At 46.9% G+C, this 26,815-nt stretch overlaps 1 protein-coding gene and 1 long non-coding RNA gene across 3 annotated transcripts in view; one reads left to right on the plus strand and one right to left on the minus strand.

The window, feature by feature from the left end:
• Ep300 (E1A binding protein p300) overlaps positions 1-12,026 on the plus strand; it is a 79,571-nt gene extending 67,545 nt beyond the window's left edge. Inside the window, exons 23-31 of the mRNA XM_069999620.1 lie at positions 423-490; positions 1,400-1,550; positions 1,670-1,816; positions 2,034-2,147; positions 2,471-2,636; positions 3,306-3,470; positions 5,245-5,406; positions 8,243-8,524; positions 8,717-12,026. Of these exons, the coding sequence (XP_069855721.1) occupies positions 423-490; positions 1,400-1,550; positions 1,670-1,816; positions 2,034-2,147; positions 2,471-2,636; positions 3,306-3,470; positions 5,245-5,406; positions 8,243-8,524; positions 8,717-10,909 (3,448 nt within the window). The 3' untranslated portion in view covers positions 10,910-12,026. The remainder of the gene's footprint in view (positions 1-422; positions 491-1,399; positions 1,551-1,669; positions 1,817-2,033; positions 2,148-2,470; positions 2,637-3,305; positions 3,471-5,244; positions 5,407-8,242; positions 8,525-8,716) is intronic.
• LOC138811786 (uncharacterized) overlaps positions 1-20,340 on the minus strand; it is a 61,253-nt gene extending 40,913 nt beyond the window's left edge. For both annotated transcript variants that reach the window (XR_011367498.1, XR_011367499.1), the window contains exons 1-3: positions 19,939-20,340; positions 19,353-19,392; positions 12,680-12,801 (exon numbers count right to left, since the gene is read on the minus strand). This is a non-coding gene — a long non-coding RNA (uncharacterized lncRNA). The remainder of the gene's footprint in view (positions 1-12,679; positions 12,802-19,352; positions 19,393-19,938) is intronic.
• Between the last annotated feature and the right edge of the window lie 6,475 nt (positions 20,341-26,815).

The following is a 26,815-nucleotide window of genomic DNA, read 5'->3' on the forward strand; positions in this document are numbered from 1 at the left end:
AAAGTTTTCTCTACACTGAGAAACAATCAGTAAAAACTAGTTTTGCTTGTATTCTTCTAATAAATACACATTTAATGCTGGGTATTTTCAGTGACTTATGCCTATAATCCTAGCTACCAAGAAGGCTGACAGGAAAAATCGTGAGACTCAACCCCAGTTAATTACCTAAAAGAGGGAAGTGAAACTGTGGCTTAAGTGGTAGGATACTAGCCTTAAGCATAAAAAGCTCAGCTACTACCTAGGACCAGTAGTGGGGGAAAAGAAAAATCATGGCATTGATGATAGACCAAATGATGGCTGTGTGAGGCATTAAATATTTTTTTAAGAGGCAATACCATAACTAATGCTGTGACAGTTTTTGTTATATGTTACTTTATCTGCTTGACTACATTGTTTAAGCAAAATCTTGATTTGCATTTTAGATTGGTCTGTGATGGATGCTTAAAGAAAACTGCACGAACTAGGAAAGAGAATAAGTTTTCTGCTAAAAGTAAGTTTAATTCTTACAGGTATAAATCTTGGCACAACATCTGCATCCTAGTTAGAAGATAGCATCTAGTCACTGTTACCCATATTAAAAGTTATTTACCCAGAGTAGAGTTGTTTCTATAACCTATTAAATAAATGTTGAGTTGTAGCTGGTGTCATGACTCATATGTGTAATCCTAGCTACTTAGGAGGGTGAAATCTGAGGATCACAGTTCAAAACCTGAACAGACAGGGTGGGAAAGTCTAAGAGACTCTAATCTCCAATTAAATAACAAAAAGCCAGAAATGTACCTGTGGCAACAGTGTAGAGTTCTAGCCTTTAGCAAAGGCAGCTCAGGCTCTGAATTCAAACCATAGGTGACACACACACACACAAGTTGTTTTATAATAAATTAACAATCTCACTGTAGTGTTTTGGTTTTTTTTTTTTGGGGGGGGGGGGTCCGGTCGTGGGCCTGAACTCGGCCTGGGCGCTGTCCCTCAGCTCTTCAGCTCAAGGCTAGCGCTCTACCACTTAAGCCACAGCGCCACTTCCGGCTTTTTTTCTTTTTCCTTATGTGGTGCTGGGGAATCGAACCCAGGGCCTCATGCATGCAAGGCAAGTGCTCTACCACTGAGCCACCTTCCCAGCCCCTTACTGTAGTTTTGTTTGTAGATGGTTTTGCAATACATCCTAGGTAACATGTATATGGGTATTTGTTCTACATTTTAATTAACTGCTGAGGGTTGGGAATATGGCTCCAGTTTCTGATGCAGAAAAGAATAGAAAGCCACACCCGCATTGTGACAGTGTTCACAAAATGTTTTAAAAAAATATACACACACTACAATTTATCCTGTTTGTTGGATGAGATAACCCCTCAAGACAGTAAAAATTTGAACTTTGGTAACTTAGCTTTTGTGTTCCTAGGATTGCCATCTACCCGGCTTGGCACCTTTCTAGAGAATCGTGTGAATGATTTTCTGAGGCGACAAAATCATCCTGAATCAGGAGAGGTCACTGTTAGGGTTGTACATGCTTCTGACAAAACTGTGGAAGTCAAGCCTGGCATGAAAGCAAGGTATCTAGCAAGTCCCCTTTTTTTCTTGTGGGTACGCTATTGTTCATATCCATTTCCTACTAGTGATTCTGACAGAATGACATGTGTTTGTGGTCTTTCCCCCAATCCAAATTGTGTAGGTTTGTAGATAGTGGAGAGATGGCTGAATCCTTCCCATACAGAACCAAAGCCCTTTTTGCCTTCGAAGAGATTGATGGTGTTGACTTGTGCTTCTTTGGCATGCATGTTCAAGAGTATGGCTCTGACTGTCCTCCACCCAACCAGAGGTACAACTGACTCACTGTGTCCAGCATTCCAGCAGGGGGGGAACGGGAATTAAGTCATAACAGACAAGGCATAGAGGCTTAGGAAAGTGGAGATTGATATAGGGTATACCAGAAACTGCTAAATGTTAATAAGGTGAAAGCATATGCAGGACAAAGATACATGTTTGTAGCCACTTAATCACTGTGTGATGACTTCTTTTCTCTTTGTTTGCTATAGGAGAGTATATATATCTTACCTCGATAGTGTTCATTTCTTCCGTCCTAAATGCTTGAGGACTGCAGTATATCATGAAATTCTAATTGGATATTTAGAGTATGTCAAGAAATTAGGGTAAGTATGGTGGGCGTGGGGGTGGGGGTAGTTGTACAAAGATATTACAAGAAAACAGATACTGTGGTGAGATATCATCTTAAAAGACTAACCTTGGGCTGGGAAGGTGGCTCAGTGGTAGAGCACTTGCCTTGCATGCATGAGGCCCTGGGTTCGATTCCTCAGCACCACATAAGCAAAAAGAAAAAAGCCAGAAGTGGTATTGTGGCTCAAGTTAAAGTGCTAGCCTTGAGCTGAAGAGCTGAGGGACAGCTAGAAGTATAACTTTCTGTATAGACTGGACAATCTCTATTCTTGATATTTCTTCTCCTTGTGTTGTTAAGATACACAACAGGACATATTTGGGCCTGTCCACCAAGTGAGGGCGATGACTATATCTTCCATTGTCATCCTCCTGACCAGAAGATACCCAAGCCTAAGCGCTTGCAGGAGTGGTACAAAAAGATGCTTGACAAGGCTGTATCAGAGCGTATTGTCCACGACTACAAGGTCAGTTGGAATACAGCTGTACTATTTTTGCTGCCCTGTTTCCTATCATTTCACTTTCACTAGGTCTTTGTTTGCTGTACCTCTACAATTTTTGTATATGTAAAGAGTTTCAAAGTCAAAACTAGGTGGTTAAGTCAAGAAATATATGGAGACCAATCTAAAATTTATGCTTAATAGCATGTTACCATCTCATAATATGAACTACTGCATTCAGGAAAAGCATTGGATGTTTTCCCAAGCAGCTCAAAAGATCCTGTATAGCACCTGTTTGCAATTCACGTCGTTAACAGTTACCAGTAGTGGTTTACAGGAGGTCCTGCCTTAAGTCCAGTCACTCTGACAAGAAATGGGACATGGTAAAGAGTGAATGCTTGTGCTTCCACCTCTGCACTGGACCTGGCAGAATAATTTGCCCCTCCAATATATAGAGGTCCACTCATGAGTATAGGATAAAGAACAAGAGTACATCCCTAGCATATGTCATGAATACAAAATCTCTGCCTGCTTTCAGAAAACACTTCTGTCTTTTATGTATCTTGTACAGAGGGATTTCAGTTGAGCAGGTCAGTTTGTGAGTACAGTGTATCTAGATCAAATGTTGCATCCTCCATCTCTCCCATCCATCCCCTCAGTTTTGTTTTGTTTTGTTTTTCTTGGAAATTTTCACAGGATATTTTAAAACAAGCTACTGAAGATCGACTAACAAGTGCAAAGGAATTGCCGTACTTTGAGGGTGATTTCTGGCCCAATGTTCTGGAAGAGAGCATTAAGGAACTGGAACAGGAAGAAGAAGAAAGAAAGAGGGAAGAGAACACCAGCAATGAAAGCACTGATGTAAAGGCATTATTTCCTCAATCTTGATTCTTACATAATCAGAAATGAGCTTAAATTTTCAATTGGTTAGGCAGGAAATGTTGGTTTAAGAATACTTGAAGCTAGGGCTGGGAAGTTGACTCAGTGGTAGAGTGCTTGCCTTGCATGCCTGAGGCCCTGGGTTCGATTCCTCAGCACCACATAAGCAAAAAGGAAAAAGCTGGAAGTGGCACTGTGACTCAAGTGGTTGAGCGCTAGCCTTGAGATGAAGAGCTGAGGTACAGCGCCCAGGCCCAGAGTTCAGGCCCCACGACCGGACCCCCAAAAAAAAAATACTTGAAGCGAGGCCTGCCCTAACTAGTTGAAGACTGAGATTAGGATTATAGTTTTTAAAGCATATACACAAGATTCCTTCTTAACTAAGATTCCTTCTTAACTAATAGCTTGTATGTTGCTGTCATGCTACCTGGAAGGCAGTTCCAGGTGATCCTGGACAGAAAAGACCTAGGCCTCCAGTTGAAGAAGTTGGGTAATGGTGGCATGTACCCGCCATTCCTAGTAGCTACAATAGAGACAACTTAAAATAGCCAGATCACAGTTGCAGCACATGTGGGGGATAGGGTAGGTACAAAGCCCTAGCTCAGAAACAGTGCATACTGGAGCTCGTGGTTTATTCTGGAATCCTAGTTACTCAGGAGGCTGAGATCTGAGGACTTCTGGTTTAAAGTGGTAAGCATGTGAGCTTACAAAAACAGTAAGCCAGAAGTGGCGCTGTGGCTCAAGTAGTAGAGCACTAACCTCCGGCTGAAGAGCTGAGGGATAGTGCCCAGACTCAGAGTTCAAGCCCCATGATCTACAAAAATAAATAATAAATCCTTGTAAGCCTGGCGCTGGTGGCTCACTCCTGTAATCCTAGCTACTCAGGAGGCTGAGATCTGAGGATCTCAGTTCAAAGCCAGCCCGGGCAGAAAACTCCGAGAGACTCTTCTCTCTAATAAACCACTAGAAAACCGGAAGTGGTGCTGTGGCTCAAGCAGTAGAGCACTGGCCTTGAGCTGAAGAGTTGGGGGACAATGCCCAAGCCCAGAGTTCAAGCCCCACGACTGACAAAAAATAAATAAATCCTTTTAAGAAACATAAAATTACTTCCCTAAAGGGCTACATTATGATTGCTACAGGCCTATGGTGGACTGCCATAAATAAGTCATAGTCTTTTCCTCCTCCATTCCTCCCAGGGATTAAACTCAGGTTCACCTGCATGAATCTACATGTAGGTGAACTTGAGCTTGTTGGTCGGTTGGTTTTGGTCCGTTGTGCAGTATGAATTCAGTGCATGGGCATTGTCCCTGAGCTCTTAATCAAGGATAGCACTCTACCACTTCGAACCACTGTACCAGTGGTTCACGGTACTGTGGTCCAGTGGTGTTACTTATAGATAAAAGTGTGGTGGAGGGCTGGGAAGTTGGCTCAGTGGTAGAGCGCTTGCCTTCCATGCATGAGGCTCTGGGTTCGATTCCTCAGCACCACATAAGCAAAAAGAAAAAAGCTGGAAGTGGCGCTGTGACTAAAGTGGTAGAACACGATCCTTGAGCTGAAGAGCTGAGGGACATTGCCCAGGCCCAGAGTTCAGGCCCCACGACCGACCAAAAAAAAAGAAGTTAGTGAAGAATGGCTAGTGAAATAAAATCCCTAGTATAACCTCTGCTTTCAAAGAAGTAAAGTTACCTGCAATGTTTCCCATTCCCTCCTTAACAAAAACTTAATGTTTTTTTGTTTCCTTTTTGCTGTCTTGTAGGTGACAAAAGGTGACAGCAAAAATGCTAAAAAGAAGAATAATAAGAAAACCAGCAAAAATAAAAGCAGCCTGAGTAGGGGCAACAAAAAGAAGCCTGGTATGCCCAATGTGTCTAATGATCTGTCTCAGAAACTGTATGCCACCATGGAGAAGCATAAAGAGGTAAGAGGCAGCTGCCAAGACAGAAGTTAGCAGGACTGGCTTCTGCACAACCACCCACCCCACCTCTGGCAGACATTAGCCATCCAGTGGGGAGAAATCAGTTAAAGTAGTTGATAAGATGGTACTTAGGGTAGCTTGTAATCCTAGCTACTCAGGAGGCTGAGATCTGAGGATCACGGTTCAAAGCCAGCCCGGGCAGGAGAGACCGTGAGACTCCTATCTCCAATAAACCACCAGAAAACCGGAAGTGGCGCTGTAGCTCAAGTGGTAGAGCGCTCCCCTTGAGCTGAAGAGCTGAGGGACAGTGCCCAGGCCCAGAGTTCAAGACCCACGACCGACAAAAAAAAAAAAATACAAAAAGGATGCTAGTGGTAGAGTGCTTGCCTAGCATGCATATGAAGCCCTGGGTTCGATTCCTCAGTACCACATACACAGAAAAAGCCAGAAGTGGTGCTGTGGCTCAAGTGGTGCTAGCCTTGAGCAAAAGAAGCCCAGGGACAGCGCCGAGGCCCAGAGTTCAAGCCCCACGACCAACAAAAATAAATATTTTGTTAATCTTGTTTATATTGCTTAACAAGGATTTTGGCCAAGATCCTTAGAACTCTAGGGAGAATTTCAGTTTGTAATTGCCCTTTGGGAGAAAGAAATCCATAAAAACAACTTAGTAAAGTTACAAAATAGGGAAAAATGAAGAAAAGAGCTTTCACATATCTGGGTATCAGTGGTTCACTCCTGCAATCCTAGCTACTCAGGAGGCTGACATCTGAGGATTGTGGTTTGAAACCAGGCCAGGCAGGAAAGTCCATAATAAACCACCAGAAAACCAGAAGTGGAGCTGTGGCTGGAACATTAGAGTCTCTAGATTGTGCCCAGGTCTTGAGATCATGCCTCACAATCCACCAAAAAAAAAGTTTTCACATAAAATGAACCAAAAAAAATTTAAGACAAAAAGAATAAGGAACAAGGGGCTGGGAAGTTGGCTCAGTGGTAGAGTGTTTGCCTTGCATGCCTGAGGCCCTGGGTTCGATTCCTCAGTACCACATAAAGAAAAAAAGCCAGAAGTGCTGTGGCTCAAGTGGTAGAGCGCTGGCCTTGAGCTGAGGAACAAGTTATTTTGTTACTTTAAGTTGTCCTTGTTGTTGTGAGTACTTGCCATTCCACTATCATAATAAGATAAAAACTAATGAATTTGAACCATAGAGGCCTGTCTTTCTGCTAAGGCTAATACTCTACCACTTGAACCACAATTCCACTTTCAGGTTTTTGTGTTGTTGGGTTGTTTTTGGTTTTGGTTTTGTATTTTTTGTCGGTTGTAGGGCTTGAACTCTGGGCTGGGCCTATTCGTCACCTCAAGGCGAACACTCTACTGCTTGAGCCACAAAACCACTGCTGGTTTTCTGGTGATTAATTGGAGATAAGAGTCTCTCCTAGATTTTCCTGCCCAGGCTTGCTTTGAACCACTATCCTCAGCTCTCAACCTCCTAAGTAGCCAGGTTTACAGGCATGAGCCACTGTCACCTGGTTCTTTTTGTTTGTTTGTTGTAATGGTTAATTGGAGATGATGATTTCCTGGACTTCCCTGCCAGGCTGGCCTCAAACTGATTCTCAGCCTCTTGAGTAGCTAGGATTACAGGCGAGAACTTTGTTCTCACATATAATCAAGTTCTTATAGGAAATGGCATTTGTATGGAGAGAGAAAAATTGGGGCTTGATTGTAGATACGGAATTTAACATTTCATTGATTGTTACCTAGATTATTTAGGTCTTTGTAGCAGTATTTAATGTTATGATCTGTTTGACTTAAACTGTGGACAGGTTCCTGGGCTTTGTTCAGTCTTAGGGACTAAATTTGCAGCTGTAAAAGTAGATTATAAATCTGTCTCTCTTGGCTTTGCTATAATAGGGTAACAAAAGTAGCAAATATGCCTTCTCATTTATTCATTGTGTGTAATTATTTACAACACATATATAAGGTGCCTTCTTGTTGCCATCTTTTCCAAATGCTTAGAGGACTGATGCCTATTAAGGGTTTCTGTACTTAAGTGTGGAAAAAGCTTCAGCAACAAGGACTAGGGAAGTTGCTTTTCTTTCATCTTTTATTTTAAAACTTGAAACCATTGCATTACCATTTGCTATGCAGTCCAAGAAGGAGGGTGTACTTTGTAGAGCTATGCTAGTTTTGCAATGAAGATAGTTCAACCTGATAGCACCATTTAATGCCCCAAACAAGGATTATGTATGAATCATGTTGCCTTTCATTTTGAACAGATTTTCAAATCTTGAGTAGGTTACATGAACTTAGGCCGGTAGTAGTCTGAAAGACTATATCTTAGATTTGTCTGATCAGTTCCTTAGATTCAGTTTAAACCATGGATTACATCTTAAAATAGACTGCCTAGGAGGCAGAATGTCTACTGTACATAGGCTAGAACTAAGCTGTTCTGTCTTGTTGTCAGGACTAGGGTTTGAACTCTGCCCCTCATTCTTGCTGGGCAAGAGCTCTATCACTTAAACTATACAACAAGCCTTTCTTTTCTTTTTTCTTTTTTTGCCAGTCCTGGGCTAGAACTCAGAGCCTGAGTTCTAGCCTCAGAGCTTTTGCTCAAGGCTAACACTCTACCACATGAGCCACAGCACCAACCAAGTCTGACCTTTTCTGTTTATGTGCTACTGAAGAATGGAACCCAGAGCAGATGGAGAAAAGGAGAAAAGGGAAATATGAATGCATACTAACCCTGTGTATACTCTTAGTGCTGAGATATAGAGATAGCCTGATTCCTTTTTGTAGCAATGGTGTTCCAATTCAAGAATCAGAATAAGCTTATGTGTTTGACAGGTCTTCTTTGTGATTCGCCTCATTGCTGGCCCTGCTGCCAATTCCCTGCCTCCCATTGTTGATCCTGACCCTCTAATCCCCTGTGATCTGATGGATGGTCGAGATGCATTCCTCACCCTGGCAAGAGATAAGCATCTGGAATTCTCTTCATTGAGAAGAGCCCAGTGGTCTACCATGTGCATGCTGGTGGAGCTGCATACGCAGAGCCAGGACCGCTTTGTCTACACCTGCAATGAGTGCAAACACCATGTGGAGACAAGATGGCACTGCACTGTCTGTGAGGTGGGCACTAGGTCTTGGGAAGTGGCGGGTCACTGCACTGGCCGGGTCCCCCTGTCTCAGGGGTGATAAGGATGGCTTGCTGATGAAGCTATATGATGACGCTTTTCTAGTCCAAGCAGAGAAACAGTAACCAAAATGGTTTTAATGGCTTAAATCTTAGCTTACCTGAACCTCCTCCTTTTATTCCCTCAGGATTATGATTTGTGTATCACCTGCTATAACACTAAAAATCATGACCACAAAATGGAGAAACTAGGCCTTGGCTTAGATGACGAGAGCAACAACCAGCAGGCAGCAGCCACTCAGAGCCCAGGAGACTCTCGCCGCCTGAGCATTCAGCGCTGCATCCAGTCTCTGGTACACGCCTGTCAGTGCCGCAATGCCAACTGCTCCCTGCCGTCCTGCCAGAAGATGAAGCGGGTCGTACAGCATACCAAAGGCTGCAAACGGAAAACCAATGGCGGGTGCCCCATCTGTAAGCAGCTCATTGCCCTCTGTTGCTACCATGCCAAGCACTGCCAGGAGAACAAGTGTCCCGTGCCATTCTGCCTCAACATCAAGCAGAAGCTTCGGCAACAGCAGCTGCAGCACCGGCTCCAGCAGGCTCAGATGCTCCGCAGAAGGATGGCCAGCATGCAGAGGACGGGTGTGGCCGGGCAGCAGCAAGGCCTGCCGTCCCCAACCCCTGCCACTCCAACCACACCCACTGGCCAGCAGCCAGCTACCCCACAAACACCCCAGCCCCAGCCCCCCGCTCAGCCCCAGCCCACTCCTCCCAGCAGCATGCCGCCCTACTTGCCTAGGACTCAAGCTGCTGGCCCTGTGTCCCAAGGCAAGGCAGCAGGCCAGGTGACCCCTCCCACCCCCCCTCAGACTGCTCAGCCACCCCTTCCAGGACCCCCACCTGCAGCAGTAGAAATGGCGATGCAGATTCAGAGGGCAGCTGAGACGCAGCGCCAGATGGCCCATGTGCAAATTTTTCAACGGCCAATTCAACATCAAATGCCCCAGATGACCCCCATGGCCTCCATGGGCATGAACCCACCTCCCATGGCCAGAGGGCCTAGTGGGCATATGGAACCCGGGATGGGGCCCACTGCAATGCAGCAGCAGCCACCCTGGGTTCAAGGAGGATTGCCTCAGCCCCAGCAACTTCAGTCTGGGATGCCAAGGCCAGCCATGATGTCAGTGGCCCAACATGGTCAGCCCTTAAACATGGCTCCGCAACCAGGACTGGGCCAAGTAGGTGTGAGCCCACTAAAACCCGGCACTGTGTCTCAACAAGCCTTACAAAACCTCTTGCGGACTCTCAGGTCTCCCAGCTCTCCCCTCCAGCAGCAACAGGTGCTTAGTATCCTGCACGCCAACCCCCAGCTGTTGGCTGCATTCATCAAACAGCGGGCTGCCAAGTATGCCAACTCGAACCCACAACCTCTCCCTGGGCAGCCTGGCATGCCCCAGGGACAGCCAGGGCTGCAGCCGCCTACCATGCCGGGTCAACAGGGCGTCCACTCCAACCCAGCCTTGCAGAACATGAATCCCATGCAGGCAGGTGTCCAGAGGGCTGGCTTGCCCCCACAGCAGCCGCAGCCACAGCTGCAGCCACCTATGGGAGGCATGAGTCCCCAAGCGCAGCAAATGAACATGAATCACAACACCATGCCCCCGCAGTTCCGAGACATCTTGAGACGGCAACAAATGATGCAGCAACAGGGAGCAGGGCCAGGCATCGGCCCAGGAATGGCCAACCACAACCAGTTCCAGCAACCTCAAGGGGTTGGCTACCCGCCCCAGCAGCAGCAGCAGCAGCAACGAATGCAGCATCACATGCAACAGATGCAACAGGGGAATATGGGACAGATGGGACAGCTCCCTCAGGGCTTGGGAGCAGAGGCTGGTGCCAGTCTGCAGGCCTATCAGCAGCGGCTCCTTCAGCAACAGATGGGATCTCCTGCTCAGCCCAACCCAATGAGCCCTCAACAACATATGCTCCCCAGTCAGGCCCAGTCCCCACACCTTCAAGGCCAACAGATTCCTAATTCTCTCTCCAATCAAGTTCGATCCCCCCAACCTGTCCCTTCTCCTCGGCCTCAATCCCAACCCCCCCACTCCAGCCCATCTCCAAGGATGCAGCCTCAGCCTTCTCCACACCATGTTTCCCCACAGACCAGCTCCCCACATCCAGGACTGGTAGCTGCCCAAGCCGCCAACCCCATGGAACAAGGGCATTTTGCCAGTCCGGACCAGAATTCAATGCTTTCTCAGCTTGCTAGCAATCCAGGCATGGCAAACCTCCATGGTGCAAGCGCCACGGACCTGGGACTCAGCACCGATAACTCAGACTTGAATTCGAACCTCTCACAGAGTACACTAGACATACACTAGAGACACCTTGTATTTTGGGAGCAAAAAAATTATTTTCTCTTAACAAGACTTTTTGTACTGAAAACAATTTTTTTGAATCTTTCTTAGCCTAAAAGACAATTTTCCTTGGAACACATAAGAACTGTGCAGTAGTGTTTGTGGTTTGAAGCAAACATGCAAGATGAACCTGAGGGATACTAGAATACAAAGAATATATTTTTGTTATGGCTGGTTACCCCAGTCTTTTTCTTCCCTTGTGTGTGTGGTTCAAGTGTGCACTGGGAGGAGGCTGAGGCCTGAAGCCACCATTGCTCCTGCCTTGCACCTCCAATAGGTTTTATTATTTTTTTTAAATTAATGAAAATATGTAATATTAATAGTTATTATTTACTGGTGCAGATGGTTGACATTTTTCCCTATTTTCCTCACTTTATGGAAGAGTTTAAAAAAAAACATTTCTAAAACCAGAGGACAAAAGGGGTTAATGTTACTTTAAAATTACATTATATATATATATATATATAAATAAATATATATAAATATATATTAAGATACCAATTTTTTCTCTGGGTGCAAAGACGTTCATTCTTTTAAAAATGTTTAAAAAAAAAAATCTCCCTTTCCTCCCTCAAGTCAACTTTTGTGCTCCAGAAATTTTTCTATTCCGTCAGTCTGAGCGTAAAACTTCAAGTATTAAAATAATTTGTACATGTAGAAAGAAAAATGACTTTTTCAGAATATACAGGGGCAGCTGCCAAATTGATGTATTATAATATTGTGGTTTTTGTTTCTTGAAAGAATTTTTTTCGTTATTTTTACATCTAACAGGAAAAACAATTAAAAAGAGGGTAAGAAACGATTCCGGTGGGATGATTTTAACATGGAAAATGTCCCTGGGGTTTCTTCTTTGCTTGCTTTCTTCCTCTTTACCCTCCCCTCCCCCACACACATACACACATACACACACACACACACATACATTCTGTAAAACTTGAAAATAGAAAGCAAAAACCCTCAACTGTTGTAAATCATGGAATTAAAAGTTGATTACTTATAAATATGAACTTTGGATCACTGTATAGACTGTTAAATTTGATTTCTTATTACCTATTGTTAAATAAACTGTGTGAGACAGACATCCTGACTTTGTGTTACTTCTTCAGGCCACACCAAAGCCCTGAATTCAGTTCCCAGTACAAGGGGAAAAAAAAAAAAACATGTTATTACTCTGAAGAAAATGGACACTATCAACTTAGAATCTTTTTCACATCATATATAAGGAATTTCCAAATTTTGAGTTCAAAGTTCAAGAGAAAATGAAATTGACTTCCAAATACTATTGTGAATTAACCACCAGAAAACTGGGAAGTGGCGCTGTAATTCAAGTGGTAGAACACTCACCTTGAGCTGAAGAGCTCAGTAACAGGGCCCAGACTGAGAGTTCAAGCCACCCAACTGATTTTTTAAAAAAATTGAGACTGGAGGTATGGCTCAGTGGGAGGAGATCCGCCTTGTAAGCCCAGGACCCTGACTTACACTTCAGGACTGTCACCAAAAAAAAAAAAGATATTTCCTAGATCTACTTTTGCAACAAACTCTTCTAAGTTTTTGTCTATCTCCCCTTCATCCTGTCTTTCTTGGTATTTTGGCTTGAAGGAAGTTTTTTGTTGTTTGGTTTCGTTTCGTTTTTTTTGTTTTTTTCTGTGCCTGGGAACATACCTAGGTCCAGATTCTTGACTTTTCCAGATCCAGTCTGGCAAATACATGACAAAAGAAAACTCAGGCACTCACCAAGTTATCCCTTGAGTTCCAATGACTCCTTCCAGGCTAGTTTCTTCTTTCCCTCTGTTCAGTATTCATGTTGGTTTAACATAGAGTCTCCATAGATGCAGATTCCAAGGCTTGCAGGTGTACTTAGCAAGGTAAACAGGAAAAGTACTTTAGCTCTAGCTCCTCAAAAACAGAAATCTAGTAAGTAATTTTTTGAAACAGTTCTTTAGAACAGCATTAAAAAAACACAGTACGGGGCTGGGAATGTGGCTTAGTGGTAGAGTGCCTAACATGCATGAAGCCCTGGGTTCCATTCCTCAGTACCAGAAGTACAGCTGTGGCTCAAGGTGGAGCGCTTATCTTGAGCCAAAAAAGCTCAAGAACAGTGCTCAGGCCCTGAGTTCAAGCCCCAGGACTGGCAAAAAAAAAAAAAAAAAAATAGTGGCTCATGCCTGTTAAACGAGTATGAGGGTCACAGTGTGAAGCAATCCTGGATAGGAAAGCCCATGAAACTTTTGTCTCCAATTAACCACCAAAACCCCAGAAGTGGAGCTGTGGCTCATGTGGAAGAGCCACCAGCCCTTAGCAACAAGGCCATGGGTTAAAGTCTCAGTATTAGCTGGCACATGCACAAAAAGCATATTCGTTTTCCCAATAAATGTCCTTAAAAACTTGAAATACTTTGGAATAAATGTAACAAAATATGACAGCCATATATACTAAAAGCTATATCAAATATTTGTGAGAGAAAGGAAAAAAGCCTATGTAAATGTAGGTGCCAGTGGCTCACACCTGTATCCTAGCTACTCAGGAGGCTGAGATCAGGATCACAATTCAAAGCCAGCCCAAGTCTGTGAGACTCTTCAATTAATCACAGAAAAAGCCAGAAGTGACATTAGCTCAAGTGGTAGAGTACTAGCCTTTAGCAAGAGCTCAGGACAGTACCCAAGCCCAAAGTTCAAGCCCAGCACTAGGGGGGAAGGAGGGGGGCGGCGCAGGGGGAAATACACTGAATATTGGGAAACTCAATAATGTTGGGTGGGGTTTTTTTGGGGGGAAGGGTAATTGTTTTTTTCTGTCATGGGGCTTGAACTCAGCCTGGGCACTGTCCCTCAGCTCAAAGCTAATACTCTACAACTGGAGCCACAGCGCCACTTCCGGCTTTTTTTCTTTTTGCTCAAACCCAGGGCCTCATGCATACAAGGCTAGCACTCTTCCTTCCCAGCCCCTGGTGGTTTTGGGTTTGTTTGGTTTTTTTTTTTTTTTTTTTTGGGGGGGGTCCAGTCATGGGGCTTGAACTCTGGGCTGGGCGCTGTCCTTCAGCTCTTCAGCTCAAGGCTAGCACTCTACCACTTGAGCCACAGCGCCACTTCCGGCTTTTTTCTTTTTGCTTACGTGGTGCTGAGGAATCGAACCCAGGGCCTCATGCATGGAAGGAAGCGCTCTACCACTGAGCCACCTTCCTAGCCCCTGGTGGTTTTTTGGGTTTTTTTGTTTTTCAAAATCTATTTTTTTTGGGGGGGGGGTCCAGTCATGGTGTCTGAACTCTGGGCCTGGGCGCTGTCCCTCAGCTCTTCAGCTCAAGGCTAGCGCTCTACCACTTGAGCCACAGCGCCACTTCTGGCTTTTTTCTTTTTGCTTATGTGGTGCTGAGGAATCGAACCCAGGGCCTCAGGCATGCAAGGCAAGCACTCTACCACTGAGCCAACTTCCCAACCCCTAGAACAACATTTATTGAGGGGTGGTTTGGAGGCTTTTTTTTTTTTTTTTTTTTGTCGGTCGTGGGGCTTGAACTCTGGGCCTGGGCGCTGTCCCTCAGCTCTTCAGCTCAAGGCGAGCGCTCTACCACTTGAGCTATAGCGCCACTTCCGGTTTTCTGGTGGTTTATTGGAGATAGGAGTCTCACGATCTCTCCTGCCCGGGCTGGCTTTGAACCGCGATCCTCAGATCTCAGCCTCCTGAGTAGCTAGGATTACAGGCGTGAGCCACCAGCGCCTTTTGGAAGTACTAGAGTTTGAACTGGGAGCTTCATATTGGCTAGACAGGTACTCTGCCGCTAAAGTATGCTTCCAGTCCTTATTTTTTTCTTCTTTTTCAAATTTTCTTTTTTTCTTTTTATTGTGAAAATACCGTACAGAGGGGTTACAATTACATGGGCAAGGTAATGAGTGCATTTCCTATCAAGCACTGCCTCCTCTTTTGTTTCTCCTTCCCTTCCCTTCCCATCTCTCCCCCACCCCCTCCAGTCCTTTCTTGAATTGGTTATTTTTTTTAGATAGAATCTTGCATCCTACCTGGCTGTGTGCCTAGACCATAATTCCCATGTTTTAGCCTTTCTATTACAGCTGGGATGACAGGCATGGACCACCATACCCACCATCTGTTAAGATGGTGTCTCACAGATTTTATTGTTCAGCTGACCTTTGATCCACCTGAAATCAGCCTCCCATGCATGTAAGACAGCAGCAGGTATGCCCAGCTTTGGGTTGAGAAAGGGGTCTCCAGCCCCAGGACCAGTACACACACAAAAACAACAATTTTAAAAAAAATAAATTTTAAAGAGAGGCTGGACACCAGTGGCTCACTCCTGTAATCCTAGCTACTCAGGAAGCTGAGATCTGAGGGTCACAGCTCAAAGCCAGCCCGGGCAGGAAAATCTGTGAAACTCTTATCTCCTATAAGCCACCAGAAAACTTGAGCTGAAGAGTTGAAGGACAGTGCCCAGGCCCAGAGTTCAAGCCTCATGACTGACAAAAAAAAAAAAAAAAAAAAAAGTCTCATGAAGACTTTTTTTTTTGCCTCTGCTGGCTTCGAACCACAATCCTCAGATCTCACCTTCCTAAGTAGGATTACAGGTGTGAGCTACCAGATAGAACCCAGTTCCTTGGCTGCTCTTGATCGGGCAGACAATTTCCACTCCCATACAAGCTCTATGAACATCCCTTGGCTCCTCAGTGCCCAGAGTATTCCCATCCACCCTTGTCAAGCAGCACCCACAAGCCTACATTTGAGTCTCTCAATAGACTGACTCATGGACAAGGCTTGTTCATCTCCATTTCTCCTCAGCTATAGTACACGGCGCTGTGCGCTGCTCAAATAATGAAGAGGGGCTGGGAAGGTGGCTTAGTGGTAGAGTGCTTGCCTAGCATGCATGAAGCTCTACCTTCACTTCCTCAGTACCACATACACAGAAAAGGCCAGAAGTGGCACTGTGGCTCAAGTGGTAGAGTGCTAGCCTTGAGCAAAAGCAGCTCAGGGACAGTGCCCAGCCATGAGTTCAAGCCCCAGGACTGGCAAAACCAATAAATGGTGAAGAAAGGAAAAGTGTGTCTCGTGCCCACAGCCACACACTCTGGTCTATCTTGGCTCCCGCCCTTCAGTGTATGTTCTAGTTCTTTCTCCGCCTTCCCCAAGTCTCAAAGGCTAGGAGAAACCACTCAACTGGAATAGGCCCTCCAAACTGCTATGCTCTATGAGAGGAGGATCGCTCATCTCAGCTGGATACTTCCTGGCTAGAAACCCCATTTTCCCTGGACCCTCCTCTTGCGGCCCCAGCCAGCACAGAGGAGTCCAGTGCCCGGCCTTGGGCTTCACAGACCTTGTTCCATGTCACTGTCATGTTTCCTAAACAGTCAGCACAAGACAGTTACTACAAGCCGGGCGCTGGTGGCTCACGCCTGTAATCCTAGCTACTCAGGAGGCTGAGATCTGAGGATCGCGGTTCAAAGCCAGCCCGGGCAGGAGAGACCGTGAGACTCCTATCTCCAATAAACCACCAGAAAACCGGAAGTGGCGCTGTAGCTCAAGTGGTAGAGCGCTCGCCTTGAGCTGAAGAGCTGAGGGACAGCGCCCAGGCCCAGAGTTCAAGCCCCACGACCGACAAAAAAAAAAAAAAAAGACAGTTACTACAGAAAAAATAGAGCAGGCACCTAAGTCTATACTGAGAGCTAACTGATAATTGCTTTTTATTTTTGCTGTGGTGCTAGGGATTGAACTCAAGGATCATGTTTGCTATGTTATTAGATTTGGATTTTTTTTTCCCAGTCCTGGGGCTTGAACTCTGGGTCTAGGCAATGGTCCCTGAGTTCTTCAGCTCAAGGCTAGCACTCTACCACTTGATCCATGGCACTACTTCTGGCTTTTTGTTTATATGATACAGAGGAATCGAACCCAGGGCTTCATGCATGCTAAGCAAGCACTCTACCATTGAGCCACATTTCCAACTCATGATTTCAATCTTTTGTGTGCATGAATGCTGGTTCTGGGGCTCGAACATAGGACCTAGCTTGGCTCTTTTGCTCAAGGCTGGAGATCTACCACCTGACCCACAGCTTCACTTCCAGCTTTTCTGCTGACTAGTTGGAGGTAAGTGTCTCAAAAACCTTTCTGGGTGCTGGGAAGGTGGCTCAGTGGTAGAGTGTTTGCCTTACATACATGGGGCTCTGTGTTCGATTCCTCAGCACCACATAAGCAGAAAAAGCCGGAAGTGGGACTGAGGCTCAAGTGGTAGTCTACAGCTGAGGGACAGTGCTCAGGTCCAGAGTTCAGGGCCCACGACCAACCAAAAAGAAAAAAAAAATTAAAAAAAAAAAAAAAAAAAAACTTTCTGCCTAGACTGCTTCAAATCTTGGTTCTCAGATTTCATCCTCATGAGTAGTTAGAATTAATACCCAACCATGGTTTGGATCTTAACTGTTCCAAAAAGGATCATATGTTAAGGCCTAGGTCACTAGCTGATTGCCTTATTGGGAGATGATGACCCTTTAAGAGGTGGGGTCTTGTGGGTATGCCCTTGAGGGGTCCCCACAGGCATTAGTTATGCAGACTCTTTCACTACACATGGCCACCATGTGTTGTGATGGTGCTAAAAGCTTCCTTCACACAAGGTGATTCTTAGCAATAGAAAACAGACTATACAGAATGCATGCCTTAGCACTAGCCAGCCCAAACCATGTCATTCACATACCAGAAGGGCCAGGAAACCAAGGCCTTCTACTCTATCAGGAAGACAGGACGACTCCAATACACACCCAATACACACACATTCCCTGTGGATAGTCAGCAGAGACTGGCCAAGGAAAGTTCGAGCTCTTGAAGTCTGATAACACTCCTCAACCAACTCCTATTGCTGGGATTCCTGGTTGTCCCAACAATGGATTAAAGGATAAGCTAGTGACACCTGTGGCCTGCCCTAGGGAGAGTGTACTACTCCTCCTGTAAACTCATCAACAGCCATAGTTTCCAACGGTCTCTGTTCCCTCATCTTCCCTCATCGGTTGGGTAGGTGACCTGCAGACAGGAAATGCTGACAGTGCTGAGCTGGATTGTCGGTCTAGGCAGAGACCAGACCAGGACTGCAATAAGGTGTGAGTGCCCCTGGTAGGAACCTGTCTGGAGGCCATCTGGCCTTTCCTTGCTTTGCCCTTCCCTTTCCTCTCCTCTCCTTCCCCTTTGCCATCTCCCTTTTCTTTTTCTTTTCCCTAAGTTTCTTTCTTCATTCCTTCTTTTTTACTCAGTTAATAAAATAGTTGAAACCTGCATTAAGAACATTTTGGAACAGAAGAAAATAACCTCTGCTTTGTGTGTGTGTGTGTGTGCGTGCATGCATGTGTGCGTGAGCAAACAAGGGTCCTCATACTTGAACTCAGGATATGTGTGCTGGTAGCCTGAGCTTTTTTATTTGCTCAAGGCTATGCTGGTTAATTGCAGATGAGAATCTCACATACTTGGTGGGCACTGGAGGCTCACGCCTGTAAATACTAGCTACTCAGGAGGCTGAGATCTGAGGATCATGGTTCAAGGCCAACCTGGTCTGAAAAGTCAGAGGGATTCTCATCTCCAAATAATTACCAAAAAGGAAGGAACTGGCAAGAGTACTAGTCTTGATCACAAAATCTTAGGACAGTGCCCAAGCCCTGAGTTTAAGCCACTGGAGAGGCACGCACGTGTGCCTATACACACACACACACACACACACACACACACACACACACACACACACACACACACACACACACACACACACACACACACACACACACACACACACAGTGTCTCATAGATTTTCCTGCCCACACTGGCTTTGAACTGTAATCACAGATCTCAGCCTCTTGAGTATCTAGGATTACCGGCATGAGCCACCTGGACCCAGCTCTGCTCATCCTTCATAACTCACTCACCTCAATTGGTACCTTTTCCCTTTTCCATTTTTTCCCCCCAGTATTAAGGGTAGAACCTGAGGCTTCAAGCATACTGGGAAATCCCTCTACCTCTTGAGGCATTCTTTCATCTTTTTTGTTTTTATAGATCTTTGTGTGTGTGTGTGAGAGAGAGAGAGAGAGAGAGAGACAGAGAGACAGAGAGACAGACAGAGAGAGACAGAGACAGAGACAGAGAGTGAACACTAAGGGCCTAGGTGCTGTCCCTGAGTTTTGTTGGTCTAGGCTTAGTACTCTACCTCCACTCCATTCTAGCTTTCTGGCAGTTAATTGGAAATAAGTCTCACTGACTTAACTACCTGTTCAGATCTCAGCCTGAGTATCCAGGATTATTGGCATGAGCTACCAGTGCCCTGCTGAGATCTGAGGAATGCAGTTTACCAATTACCATCCAGAAATGACATCACCAAATTAACTGCCATTATCCTATCAACAGTTTTGGTTCATTTTACTGACACTTCAAAATCCCTACTTACTTTTTTCATGTTCCTTCCAATAATTTACTAGGAGGCAGACCTGTCAATAGAAAGGACAAAAATTATTTACCATCAATATTCTCAAATGGCAATTAGAAAACCAAAATCACCCAGTTGGAGCTTTCCGAATTCAGTCAACCCCATCTAACTACCCCAGTTTTGACTCCACCACGTAAGTTACTCACAGGTGATCCAGCCCCAAATAGTTAAGAAACATAATAAAACAAGACTACAAAGAAAAACCCGCTGTGGTGATGCCTTGGTGATTGTGTTCCTGAGATACGATTGGGTCGTTGGAAAGTGGTAGACTCCACAGGTTACTATGTCTTAAGCTAGGAGCCCTGAGCTTGGATGACACCGCAGGGTGTTTGAAGCTGGGAGCTCCGGGATCCTTCGAGACAGTTTGGTATCCGGAGAAACGTTGGATTTGTTCAATAGTAAGGCTCTGCCACGACTCCCTGGTCTCTGAGAAACCTCCCTAGGTTCCATCTTCCTCTGTCCATGGGAAGGCTCCCTTGGGTAAAGTGTGAGGAAGCACCAAAGACTCAGTAACTGAAAGTTGCTTTAGTGGTAAAGCGTGACTTACACAGGGTTTATTCGTGTTCACGGGAGGAGGCGAGGCGCTGCGGCCTCTGCGAGCAAACCGTCCCGACCAAGTCCCAACAGCCAATGGGAGCCGAGGGCACTTCAGTTATCTCCACCTGTCAAGCTCGGCCCCTTCCCGAAGCCCGCTTCAAATCCGCCTCCTCCTCCGTCCAGCGCGGAGGAGCGGAGGGACCAGTCCCCGGTTCGTGTCCCAGCTCCGCCTCTCCGCCGTGCCCGGTGCCGGGTGGGACGCCGGGCCCGTCGGGGCCGGGGCGGAGGGCGGCCGCCCTGCCTGGCCGGCAGTTATCCTGTCAGCCGGCCACCCCGCCCCGCCGCCTCTCGTTTCCAGCCGCGCTGCGGTGCAGCCCGGGCCGAGGTAACTTCCAGGGTTCGGTGGGGCGGGCGCGGGGCTCATTGTCCCCACGGCGCGGCCCCGCCCCCGGCGTGACGGAACAAAGGCGGGACCCGCCCCCCGCGCCCGCCCCCCGCCTCGGCCGTCCTCCGGGGCCTCCGCACGCCCCTGCCCCCCGGACGTCCACGGAGCCCTCCCCCAGCAGGCCCGACCCCGCCGTCCAGCAGCCCCGGCGAGCCCTCGCCGCCCTCCGGTCCGCTCCCGCCGGGTCCGCCCGCCTCAGGGAAGCCACGGCCCACCGGGCGCGGGCGGGCGCGCGCCGGGGGCGGGGCCGTGGCGGGGGCGGGGGCACGCGAGGGGGCGGGGCCGGTGGCGGTTGGCGCTCTGGAGGTGCGCGCCCGCGCGGGCTCGCGTCCATCCCGCCCGCGGCCCAGGAGTTAGGCGGGGGGGGGGGGGGGGGGGGGGCGCGTGGAGCCTGGACGGGGAGGGGGGAAGGGGGACGAAGGGGGAAAGAAAGGGGGCGCTGGGGCCTGGGCTGGGAAACGGGGGTGGGAGCAACAGGGGTGCTGGCGTCTGGACGGAGGAGGGAGGACAGGGGAGGACAGGGGGCGCTGGGGCCTGGGCCCGGGGTGGGAGGTCAGGGGGCGCTGGGGCCTGGGCGGGGGTGAGTGGGAAAGAGGGGGCGCTGAGCCGGTTACCCGACTCTCCCATGGAAAGCCACTTCCCTTTTCCCGCCATTCTGCACTACTGAGTTGGAAAGTGAGCCACTGTGCCCCTTCCAGCTTTTTCTGTGTATGTGGTACTGAGGAATTGAACCCACGGCTTCATGCATGCTAGGGCAAGCGCTCTACCACCAAGCCACCTTCCCAGCCCTCCTTTTTGTCTTTGTGAAAGGGTTTTATTTCTTGGTTTCCCCACATGCACCTGGAGTGCTGGGGCTGGAATCAGGCCTTGCACAGGCCAGGCAGGAGCCCCACCCCTGAGCCCATTCCTCAGCCTGTCTCCTTCCCTTTGGATCCTATTGGAATGGCACCACACTCAAGTGGACAAGCGGTGAATTAATTGTGAATAACTCTGTTTTCCTAACTATAACCTGAACTTGGATCACCCCTCCCCCTCCCCAGGAGTCTTATAAAGTAATTGGAGGAAGGTGAGGTGGAAATGTGTACTAGAATACCCATACTGCAAATCTAATCCATGATTTTAACAGTTTCTAATTCCGAAAAGACTGGTAAGAGCTGATAATGTACTTAGGGTAGAGCACCTGTCTAGCATACTCTAGGGCTTGGGAGAGAGTTCGGGGAAAAGGGTGGGGGGAGGGAGAGAGAGGGGAGTAGGAGGAGGGAAGCATCCAGGGTCTGTGAGTCAAACCTGTAATCCTAGCGACTCAGGAGGCTGAGATGTGAGGATTGTGGTCCAAAGCAAGCCCAGGACAGGAAAAGCCTTGAGACTCTTATCTCCAGTTAACCAGCAAAAAACTAGAAGTAGAGCTATAACTCAAGTGGTAGAGCACCAGCCTTGAGCAAAAAAAGCTACAGGACAGCACCCAAGCTGTGCCCATGCACACACAAACACGTATCAATGACGGCAGTTAAGATTGGGCCTTTAGTAATACCGATACTTAGAAATCAGGAAGAGGAATGGCTTGCAAAGAAGAGAAGGTTGGCAGAGAAGTAGAAGGAAAACCAAGAGTAGCCCAAGGAGAAGAATTCAAAGAACAGAGTCATCAGTTATGGCAACCATCTCCCAGAGAAGAGGCAGGGCTTGGCATTAGAACTGTATATAAACTTGATCATGTTTTTGGAATGAGGGAGGTGTGGACAAGAAGCAGTAAGGTGGCAGCAGGTGTGGACAGGTCATTGGGGAGGTTGGAAGGAGGATGGTGAAGCACAATGGGAGGGTCAGAGGTGGAGTACTTTTGGGAATGACTCAATAGAAAGCAAGAGTTCAGGGCTGGGAATATGACTTAGTGGTAGAGTGCTTGGCTAGCATGCATGAAGCCCTGGGTTCAATTCCTCAGTACCACATACACAGAGCTGGAAATGGTGCTGTGGCTCAAAATGGTAGAGTTGCTAGCCTTGAGTAAAAAAAGCTCAGGGAGCCGGACGCTGGTGGCTCACGCCTGTAATCCTAGCTACTCAGGAGGCTGAGACCTGAGGATCGCAGTTCAAAGCCAGCCCGGGCAGGAGAGACTGTGAGACTCCTATCTCCAATAAACCACTAGAAAATCGGAAGTGGCACTGTAGCTCAAGTGGTAGAGTGCTCATCGCTGAGGGACAGCGCCCAGGTCCAGAGTTCAAGCCCCACAACCGCCAAAAAAAAAAAAAAAAAGCTCAGGGACAGTGCCCAGGCCTTGTGTTCAAGCCCCGGGACTGGCAAAAAGAAAAAGCAACAGTTCAGCAGGGTGCTAGTGGCTTACACTTGTAATCATAGCTACCTAGGAGACTGAGATCTGAGAATCTTGGTGTAAACCCATTGAGGCAGGAAAGTCCCTAAGACTCTTCTCTCCAATTAACCACCAAAAGGCTAGAAGTGGAGCTGTGGTTCAAGTAGTAAGTAGAACTTTAGCTCAGGGACTGCACCCAGCTCCTGTGTTCAAGCCCCAGAACTGGCACCAAGAAAAGCCCCAAACCTAGGAAGGTAGGTGACTCAGGGAGGAAGGATCTGAAGAGAGCAGCACAGAGGTCTGTGTGTAGAGAGACAACTTAAAAAGGGTAGTTTTTAGCCTGGGATCAGGAGCTTCTGAGTAGAAGCAACCACCAAACTGTTCTAGGTAGCCCGTTGCTTAGCAACCTGTATTTAATGTCTCAACTGAATTCCTAATCGAGGACCATTTCAACCTATCTTCACAACTATTCTGAAATCTGGTACTTTCCAACTATGAAACTGGAAAGCTCAGATTTCTACTTTGGACTGCTGTTTATATATACACAAGAGATATGAAAATTACAAGATAGATTTCTGAATTCTCATTACATAAGAATTAATGCAAAATTAACTTTCAATATCTAATTCAGGGCTCTTTTTTTAACTTATTTTATTAAGAGGGGCTACAGTTACATGAGTAAGACAATGAGCACATTACTTGGCAATCATTGTTACCCCTTTCCTTCCTTGTTGTCCCTTTCCTACCTCCGCTCCCTGGCTCCCCAGGGCTCTTCTTTGATCCTCAACTGCTTTGACTTCTGTACTGTTTCACGGGCATTCCACATGAGGCAGAACTCCTTTTTTTGGTGCAGGTTTGGGGGCTTGAACTCAGGGCTTCATCACTGTCCCTGAGATTTTTTTTTTTTTTTTTCCGGTCCGGTTCTGGGCCTGAACTCTGGGCCTGGGCGCTGTCCCTCAGCTCTTCAGCTAACGCTCTATCACTTGAGCCACAGCGCCACTTCTGGCTTTTTTCTTTTTGCTTATGTGGTGCTGAGGAATCGAACCCAGGGCCTCAGGCATGCAAGGCAAGCGCTCTACCACTGAGCCACCTTCGCAGCCCCCTGAGATTTTTTTGCTTAAGGCTTTACCACTTGAGTCACAGCTTCCATTTCTAGTTGTTTTTTTTTTGTTTGTTTTTGTTTTTGTGGTTAATTGAAGATTAAGAATCTTACAGCCGGGGCTGGGAAGGTGGCTCAGTGGTAGAGTGCTTGCCTTGCATGCCTGAGGCCCTGGGTTCGATTCCTCAGCACCACATAAGCAAAAAGAAAAAAGCCAGAAGTGGTGCTGTGGCTCAAGTGGTAGAGCACTAGCCTTGAGCTGAAGAGCTGAGGGACAGCGCCCAGGCCCAGAGTTCAGGCCCCATGACTGGACCCAAAAAAAAAAAAGAATCTTACAGCCTGGCACTGGTGGCTCATGCCTGTAATCCTAGCTACTCAGGAGGCTGAAATCTGAGGATCCAGGTTCAAAGCCAGCCCAGGCAGGAAAGGCTGTGAGACTCTTATCTCCAATAAACGACTAAGAAAACCAGAAGTGGCACTGTGGCTCAAGTGGTAGAGTGCTAGCCTTAAGCTGAAGAGCTGAGTTCAAGCCCCACTACTGACCAAAAAAAAAAAAAAAGAATTTTACGGACTTTCCTGCTGGGGCTGGCTTCAAATTGCCATGCCCAGGGACAGTGTCCATGTCCTGGGTTCAAGCTCCCAGATTATCATATGCAAAGAACATGAGTGTAAGCATGTAGCTCAAGGTACAGCTCTTGTCTAACTTGAGTGAAGCTCTGGATTCCAACCCTACAACTACAAAAAGGCATGGGGAGCTCAACAATAACTGACAGCATGCATGTGGGAATTTAAAGGAGGATAGAGGTCTGCTTCAAGCCATAGGATAGCTGCCGAGCAAGTGTAAGAAGTCCTAGTATAGAAAAAAAAAAAAAAAAAAAAGGTGGGGCTGGGAAGATAGTTCAGTGGTAGAGCGCTTGCCTTACATGCATGAGGCCCTGGGTTCCATTCCTCAGCACCACATAAGCAAAATGAAAAAAGCCGGAAGTGGCGCTGTGGCTCAAGTGGTAGAGCACTAGCCTTGAGCTGAAGAGCTGGGGGACAGCCCCCAGGCCCAGAGTTCAGGCCCTACGACTGGACCTCCAAAAAAAGTTTATAGAGTAGGAATATCTGAAGAAAGAGATTAAGGAAGACTTTCACATTTATGCAGTGGATCAGAAGTTTAGGAATATCTTATTTATCTGTATATGTTATGATTAGATTTTTCAATTAATCGGGACACAACATGCACCTAGAAAGCATTTAGACTGAATCTGAAATTCCAAAATTCCAATCATGTATGATCTTGGACAGTGCCAAACATATCACATAGGATACATATACACATAATTATATATATGCATATATATATATATGTACTTGGAGATTGTGTATGTATTTGTATATAGATGTAGCTATATATTTGCAATATTGGTTTTTTTTTCAATACTGAAGAGTTTATTCATGACACAAAAGAGGGAAGTGTTGAGAATTTGAGTGACCAAGACATTTATAGCTCTGACCATAAGAAATTTGAAATAAGGGCTGGGAAGGTGACTCAGTGGTAGAGCGCTTGCCTTGCATGCCTGAGGCCCTGGGTTCGATTCCTCAGCACCACATAAGCAAAAAGAAAAAAGCCGGAAGTGGCGCTGTGGCTCAAGTGGTAGAGCACTAGCCTTGAGCTGAAGAGCTGAGGGACAGCGCCCAGACCCAGAGTTCAGGCCCCACGACCAGACCCCTCCCCCCCTCCCCCCAAAAAAAGAAATTGGAAAGAAGCCCCTCTACTAGATATCCCCACACAAAGGCACCTTAAAATGTCTGAAGTTTCTAATCGATTGTGAGGTTATTTTTTTTGTTGATCGTGGGGCTTGAACTCTGTCTGGGCTTGGGCGGGGTCCCTCAGCTCTTCAGCTCAAGGTGAGCGCTCTACCACTTGAGCCATGGCGCCACTTCCGTTTTTCTAGTGGTTTATTGAAGATGAGTCTCAGGGACTTTCCTGCCCGGGCTGGCTTTGAACCGCGATCCTCAGCTCTCAGACTCCTGAGTAGCTACAGGCGTGAGCCACCAGCGCCCTGGTGATTGTAAGGGTATTTGTGGAACATGGAAGTTTCTATCACAAGTTGAGGTAAGGGACAGGCGCGGTGGCTCACGCCTGGAATCCTAGTTACTCAGGAGGCTGAGGTCTGAGGACCATGGTTCAAAGCCAGGAAGGTCCGTGAGGCTCTTAACTCCAATAAACCACCAAAAAGCCGGAAGTGACGCTGTGGCTCAAGTGGTAGAGCGCGCTCCTTGAGCTGAAGAGCTGAGGGACAGCGCCCAGGCCGTGGGTACAAGCCCCACGACCCACACACAAAACTGTCAGGGGCTGGAAATGTGGTTTAGTGGGAGTTTGCCTAGCATGCATGAGACTCTGGGTTCAGTTCTTTTATACCACATAAAATTAATTTTAAAAATTGAAGCTAGCCGGGCGCTGGTGGCTCACGCCTGTAATCCTAGCTACTCAGGAGGCTGAGATCTGAGGTTCGCGGTTCAAAGCCAGCCCGGGCAGGAGAGACCTTGAGACTCTTATCTCCAATAAACCACCAGAAAACCGGAAGTGGCACTGTAGCTCAAGTGGTAGAGCGCTCGCCTTGAGCTGAAGAGCTGAGGGACAGCGCTCAGGCCCAGAGTTCAAGCCCCACGGCCGACAAATAGACTTTGTCTGTATTACAGAAATGTTATAACAAAGGTAATAACAAAAATAGATTTCTGCATGATAAAAGATAACCAGTTACAAAAGACATTCATGGCTTCAGCAATGAGGAAATGGAATGATTATTTTAGTATTACTATTAAATATGTTTAACTGTATAGTAAAAAAAAAAAAAAAAAAAATTGAAGCTGAAGAAAACAAAAACAAACCAGGAGCCCCTGAGCGTTGTTATAACCACGCCCCTCTTCGCGCGCCGGGCGGGAACTACATGTCCCATAAGCGCACGCGGCCTCACAGGCGGGGCTTGGGCGGGCGCGGAGCCAGCTTTTCCTCTTTCCTGCATAGTGATTGGTCCATGGCCCAGAGTGGCGGC

The sequence above is a fragment of the Dipodomys merriami genome, unplaced genomic scaffold (genome assembly GCF_024711535.1).
Source record: "Dipodomys merriami isolate MVZ:Mamm:240054 unplaced genomic scaffold, mDipMer1.0.p SCAF_55, whole genome shotgun sequence".
Taxonomy (NCBI): domain Eukaryota; kingdom Metazoa; phylum Chordata; class Mammalia; order Rodentia; family Heteromyidae; genus Dipodomys; species Dipodomys merriami.